The sequence below is a fragment of the Bison bison genome, unplaced genomic scaffold, assembly GCF_000754665.1.
Source record: "Bison bison bison isolate TAMUID 2011002044 unplaced genomic scaffold, Bison_UMD1.0 scf7180017864068, whole genome shotgun sequence".
NCBI classification, from domain to species: domain Eukaryota; kingdom Metazoa; phylum Chordata; class Mammalia; order Artiodactyla; family Bovidae; genus Bison; species Bison bison.
In genome coordinates this window covers 3,406,144-3,411,862 of record NW_011494640.1, presented here as the reverse complement: position 1 = coordinate 3,411,862, position 5,719 = coordinate 3,406,144, and the positions used below count along the sequence as shown (strand labels likewise).

The 5,719-nt window shown below is 62.2% G+C and overlaps 1 protein-coding gene across 1 annotated transcript in view; it reads right to left on the bottom strand.

The window, feature by feature from the left end:
- The window catches only part of ECEL1 (endothelin converting enzyme-like 1), a gene marked incomplete at its 5' end in the record, with an annotated part of 7,483 nt that overhangs the window by 700 nt on the left and 1,064 nt on the right, over positions 1–5,719 (bottom strand). The window contains 15 exons of the mRNA XM_010837092.1: positions 63–139; positions 347–442; positions 797–862; positions 1,187–1,311; positions 1,471–1,538; positions 2,130–2,181; positions 2,284–2,342; positions 2,624–2,727; positions 2,926–3,000; positions 3,239–3,337; positions 3,862–4,084; positions 4,725–4,849; positions 5,039–5,131; positions 5,208–5,318; positions 5,424–5,492. Of these exons, the coding sequence (XP_010835394.1) occupies positions 63–139; positions 347–442; positions 797–862; positions 1,187–1,311; positions 1,471–1,538; positions 2,130–2,181; positions 2,284–2,342; positions 2,624–2,727; positions 2,926–3,000; positions 3,239–3,337; positions 3,862–4,084; positions 4,725–4,849; positions 5,039–5,131; positions 5,208–5,318; positions 5,424–5,492 (1,442 nt within the window). The remainder of the gene's footprint in view (positions 1–62; positions 140–346; positions 443–796; positions 863–1,186; positions 1,312–1,470; positions 1,539–2,129; positions 2,182–2,283; positions 2,343–2,623; positions 2,728–2,925; positions 3,001–3,238; positions 3,338–3,861; positions 4,085–4,724; positions 4,850–5,038; positions 5,132–5,207; positions 5,319–5,423; positions 5,493–5,719) is intronic.

Here is a 5,719-nt window from a genome sequence, read left to right as displayed (position 1 = left end):
GCCACACCCCCCACCCCACCGACACAAGGAGGGGATGAGCCCCAGGCAGCCAGGGGGCGGACCTGTAGTGCTCTGGTGCGTGCTTGTCGGTCAGCACCTGCAGGTAGATGGACGGCGACCGCCGCTTGATGCACCAGTTCTGGGGCCAGATGGGGGATGGAGGGGAGCAGCGGGGGCGTGAGGCCAGGAGTCCACGGACCAGCCTGTACAATCACTCCTTCTGCACACTAAGTCCTCATTCCCCATCACAGCCCAGGGGAGGGGGGTGGGCATTGCCTCTGAGGAGTGGCCCAGAGGAGACGGGCTGGAAGCTGACCCCAACCCCACCGGCCCCCACCCGGCCCACCTGGGCAAAAGCGATGAAGAAGAGCTGGTTGTGCGTATACTTGAGCCGGTGCAGCGGGTGCTCAGGGCCGTGCTCACGCACCCACTTCTGATATGCCTGGGGGTGCAGAGCATGGAGCTGGGGTGCCCGTGCGGGGCCACCTGGCACCCTCCACCTAGCCAGCCGGTCACCCACCCCAGCTCCACACACCGCCCACCAGGCTGAGCCCTCGGGTCCCTAACTTCTTCCCTCTCCAGAAGGCTAAGCCCAGGCAGGGGCCACCTCCTCCAGGCAGCTCTCTTTGCTTTCCCAGAAGTTGAGGGACCTAGGAGGCCCTCTGCCCAGCACAGTACCTTCCCCTCCAAGACCAAAAGGACGGGGTCGGGGGGAAGGATGACGAGGTCTCTAGCCCAGTCCTCAGGGTCCCCTAGCCCTCCCCGCAGGGGTGGAGGGCATGGCAGGGGGGCTCACATAATAGGCAAGCTTGAGGCCGCCCATGTCTGCAATGTTCTCTCCAAGCGTGTGCTTCCCATTCACCTGGCGAGAAGCAAAGAGGCTGGAGGCTGCCCAGGCCTTCTGGACTCCTTCAGGTCTGGCCTCCCTGGGCCCTGCCCTCTCCCCACCTTCCCTTTCCCAGAAACTCTGGGTAGGGCTCCCCCACCTTGTGCCCACGTGCGTGTGCGTCTGTGTGAACTCACGCACGCATCCAAGTCAATGTGCACCCGGACCCTGGCAGGTGTGTAGGGACCAGGGTCCCAGGTTTGTGCAGGGCCAGGAGTGTGCCAAGGGGCATGCACGCGCCTAGTCTGTACTGGCCAGGCCCGCCTGAGGGACCCCAGCGACACGAGGCGGGGGCCCTACCCGCTGGTTGTAGACGGTGAAGTTGTCGTAGAGGTGGACGATGCACTCGGCCTTGCGCAGGAAACGGCCGTAGGAGGCCTCGGTCCACCAGTGCAGCAGGCTGCCTGAGCGGTCATAGTGGCCTCCTGGGGGCAGGCGGGGCAGGCTGAGGCTCCCTGTCCATGTACCCGCCAGCCGGCAGGCACGGGGCAGCTGAGGGGCCTCAATTAGTCCTCACCACCCTGCCTCCCTCACCCCCCACCATTGCCTGTCCCCCACCTCCTCAGGCCGCCTGCAGGCCTCACCCCAGTCATCGTAGCCGTGGGTCAGCTCGTGCCCGATGATGGTGCCGATGCCCCCGTAGTTGAGAGACCTGGGCCGGGGCAGTAGCGTCAGGCCCCAACCTCGCCCGCCCTCTGAGAGCCCCACTGGGCTGCTGCCCCGGCGGTCTCAGGAAGCCCCGGCCAGGCCACGAGGTAGCCCAGGAGGGCCAGTGTCTCCACTGTCCCAGGACTCTCGTGCCTCAGCTTCCTTGTGGGGTATGTGAAAGGGGCCAGTGATACCTGAAAGCTCTTTTAGGAAATAACATCTAACAGATTTCGGCGGTCAAGGCGGTGGGTGGAAACAGGGGTGGAGGGTAACTGAGGCACCCCATATGGGATCTAGCCTTTTTCCTAGATCTTTTTTCTTTAATCTTTTCCCTAGATTGCTTCACTTTTGAAATGCCCAGAGAAGCCTCAACCCAAGTAAAAAAGGGACTCCGGACATTTAAAAGAATGAAAAAAAAAAACAAAAACAACCTACACCTTTTTGTAAATAACCAATGAAATGGGATTATGGGGACCCAGGGTTGCAACTGACTCCTGTGCCCAGCCTGAGCCTCGGGCAGTCTGAGCAGTTCCCTGCCCACCCTGCAGACAAGGCCATGGCCGGGACTCTGGCTCACACCAGGCCCCATACTCACTGTGGAAAGTCAGGGTCGTACAGTGTTGGCTGCAGGATTCCAGCCGGGAACACTGCAGAGAGGGCGTGGTCAGCAGGAGACCCGCCCCACCTCCAGGCCCTGCCCACCCTCACCACAAACCCCACCCCAACCCCGTCCCGACACGCCCCCTTACCCATCTGGTTCTTGTTGGGCAGATAGTAGGCATTGAGTGCCTGTGGGGGGAGCAGCCACCTGTGGAGGGAGGCTGGGGTCAGCTGGGGGAACCCACACTCCGTCCTCTACCACCCCCTACCTCCTAGCTTCTCCTCCTTAAAGAATGGCCTGATGTCCCAGCCTAATGCTATGTCCTGGGCCTCTCCCAGGCGGACCCCACACCCTACGCAGGCCCGGTCCCCCCTCCCCATGCCAGCATGTCTGTGAGGCAGTGTGCCCTCCTCCAGGCATTGTTTAGAAACACTGTCTCCATGGCACACCATGGCACCCCTGACCCCTGCTCCAGGCCAGGTACCCACGTGGACTTGTCCACCTCCTGCCGGATCTTCTTGACTGAGAGCTGGATGCTGAAGCGGATGCTGTTCAAAATGTTCTTGAAGTAGGTCTTCTCGTGGACCTCAAACTGCACAGGGGATGGGCAGCACTCAGCAACAGGCCAGGAGGCAGGGCCAGACCAGCACCAGGCAGGTCCCATGCCCTCCCAGTGTCCATCAGCTGAGGGCTTTAGCTCCTTCCCTGCGGTGGTTGGTCTCCATGGGGGTCTTGGCCATAGGCCTGGAGAAGCGTGGCTGGTTAGGGCAGGGGCAGCGGGCAGGCCCACCTCATACTCCTTGTCCACAGCCTCGGGTTTCAGCAGGAAGTCCGGGTAGCCCACCATCACCATCATGTACTGAAGCTGCAAGCGAGAGGGTCAGGAGTGGGCCGGGGCCTCAGGAGATAGCCCCCTAACCCCCCAAGGGAGAAAGCTCCAGGGCCAGTGAAGGAGTGGGGCTCAAGGAAGCGGGAGAGGAGGCTGGGTGATGCCAACTCCACAGAGGCATCTTTGTCTCTTTTGTTATCCCAGCACTTGGCATAGAGTAGGTACTCAATGCGTGTTTATGGAACCAACATATGGGACTGGGATCCCATCTCACCTTGGCCCGTGCGGCCGCCTTGGTTTCAGCATCCATCCAGTCTAGCTCCTCCAGGCGCTGACCCAAGATATACTTGATGTCTTCTACCAGCTGCTGTACCTGCAGGGTCAGGGGTCAAGGATCAAGGAATCAATCCAGGAGGCCATAGCTCTGGGTCCCCAGCACCTGGAGCAAGGGGTACCCCCCTAATCATTCAGCACCACTTCCAAAGCCCAGAACTTGGTGCTCAGCACCAAGGGGAGACCTTGGAGGTAATAGATTCAGGCCCTGGACCCTGAAAGGAAACTCAGTCTGGAAGGGGCTAACTGCCCCAGCAAAGATCACGTACATTCCTAGGGCCATCCCACTGAGCATGGCAGAGCAGGCCGGGCAGGAGCTTGGTGGGGAGAGCGTCCTGCGGCTGACAAATCAGGTAGGCTTCCTGGGGGAGGAGGCCCAGTGAGGAGCACCCTGGAGGCTCAGAGAGGGCTCAGCCCTCCCTGAGCCTGGTGCCCCTCGCTGCAGGGGGGATGTGTGGGGCTCCCCGTGCTCCTCATGCTTGGACCACAGTCATGCAAAAACTTCATCCCTGGCTCAGCATCCACTCCCCCACTCCCCAACTCCCCAAGGCCAGGCAGCCTGACCTTGGCCTTGCTGGCAGCCGAGAAGTGCTCATGTACAAACAGGGCACCGAGTGCCATGCCAAAGTGACGGTTGGCCTGGCCCAGGCAGACACGGGCCAGCTCCTGTGGCTTGTCGCTGCCCTCCATCTCCCGGGCCAGCTCGTGCAGTGCCTCTCGGAATGGCGGGGACAGGTGCTCGCTCAGGACCACCACCACACGCCACACCAGGTAGTTGTGCAGGATCCTGAGGGCCAGATGAAGCAACGGGGTGTCCCGACAGGCGCCCCCCCCACCCCCCAGCCCGGGGCAGGACCAAGCACCTGCACAGGACTGAGGGTCATCCCAGGTCCTCCCAGCCCCAGTCAGGGAGAAAGGCTGGACCCACACACAGCAGATACACCTCGGGCCAGGGAGAAAGCGCTGGGTGCTCCCGGAGCACAGGCCAGCACCGTTTTCCACTTGCCGTGTGGTGGGAGTGTGGGCACTTGGGGTGACTGCCTATCTCAGAGCTGGCCTCGAGGGGCCTCGGCTCCTTCCTGAGATGGGGCAGAGCCCAGGGAGGTTTTCCTCCCTGTGGCCCTGGGGGAGCAGAGTAACTGCCACAGCAGTTTTAACTTCAGGCTCACTCGAGTCTTGCCATCCCCACATGAGAAAACTGCAGCCTGGGAAACTCCCGGCCCTGCCCAGGGTCCCACACAGTAGCGGGGACAGCCAGGTCTGAACCCAGGGATCGGGACTCCTTTTCCAGTGCTCCTCACCTGCCTCCCCAATGCGGATACTGGACAGAAATGGAGGCAGGGATTCCAAGCTCTCCAAGCAGATAGCTCTGGGATGCAGGGGAGGGACCTGGGGGAGGGGGGCAGGTGGGTGACTGGCAGCCCTACCTGCGGGGGGGGGAGCGGATGAGCTGGGACACCTGCTGCATGTAGTCTGTGGCCAGGAGCACCACCTCCTCGTCCTCCGAGAAGTCCTCCTGGAAGATCTGGTCCAGCAGCCACTTCCACCGCAGCTGGGGGGGCCACGGATGGGGACGGTGGGACCAGGTGTGTCAGGGACCACAGAAGACAGAGAGGGGGCCAGGGAGAGGCGACCAGAGGTCACAGGAGTCCATGGCCACGGAAGGCCTCGGGGAGGGGACAGCCCAGGGGTCCCAAGATCAGCACCTCCCCACCACGCCGCAGGGCTGGGTGGCACTCACGTGGGGGGTGATCTTCTGCAGTTGCCCTAGGGTCACCTTGTTGTACACAGAGCTAACGTCTCGCCGGAGGTCATCATACTCGGACACTGTGATCTGGGGATGAAGGGCAGGGTTGACCCAGCCCCGCCCGAGACTTCCCGCCCCCATCAGGAAGCCGGTGCCTGCTCACGTTGGCCAGCCGCTGCTCCAGCTGCAGGATCTCCCGGGCCTTCTGCTCCACTGCCTCAGCACCCAGGAGGCTGAGCAGGCGCTCCATGAACACCCGGTACGCTGCTAGGATCTGCACCAGGAAGGGGCAGGGCAAGGATGCAGGCGGTGCTAGGTCCTGATCCATGCCGCCCGGAGCCCCAGGGCTTCCCCAGAACTCCATCCCATGCTCCCACACCTTTTCACTCTCCTCGTCCTGAGCTAAGTACAAGGTCCTTTCTGGCAGGGTGAGCCCGTCCTGGTCAATCTGGGGAGAGATGGGGGTCAGACATCAACACTCCGGGTTCCTGCAAACAGACTGAATCCCCTTCCAAAAGGCAAACGGAGGACTTGCCAGGCATCCACTGTCACAAGCCCCCGGAGCATAAAGACGACAGCCCCCGCCTCAATCCAGAGCAGCTGATCTAAGCCTCCAGGACTGACTGGCCTAGACTGGGGACTGAATGGGTATGGCTCCCCGGCCCCCACCCTCCC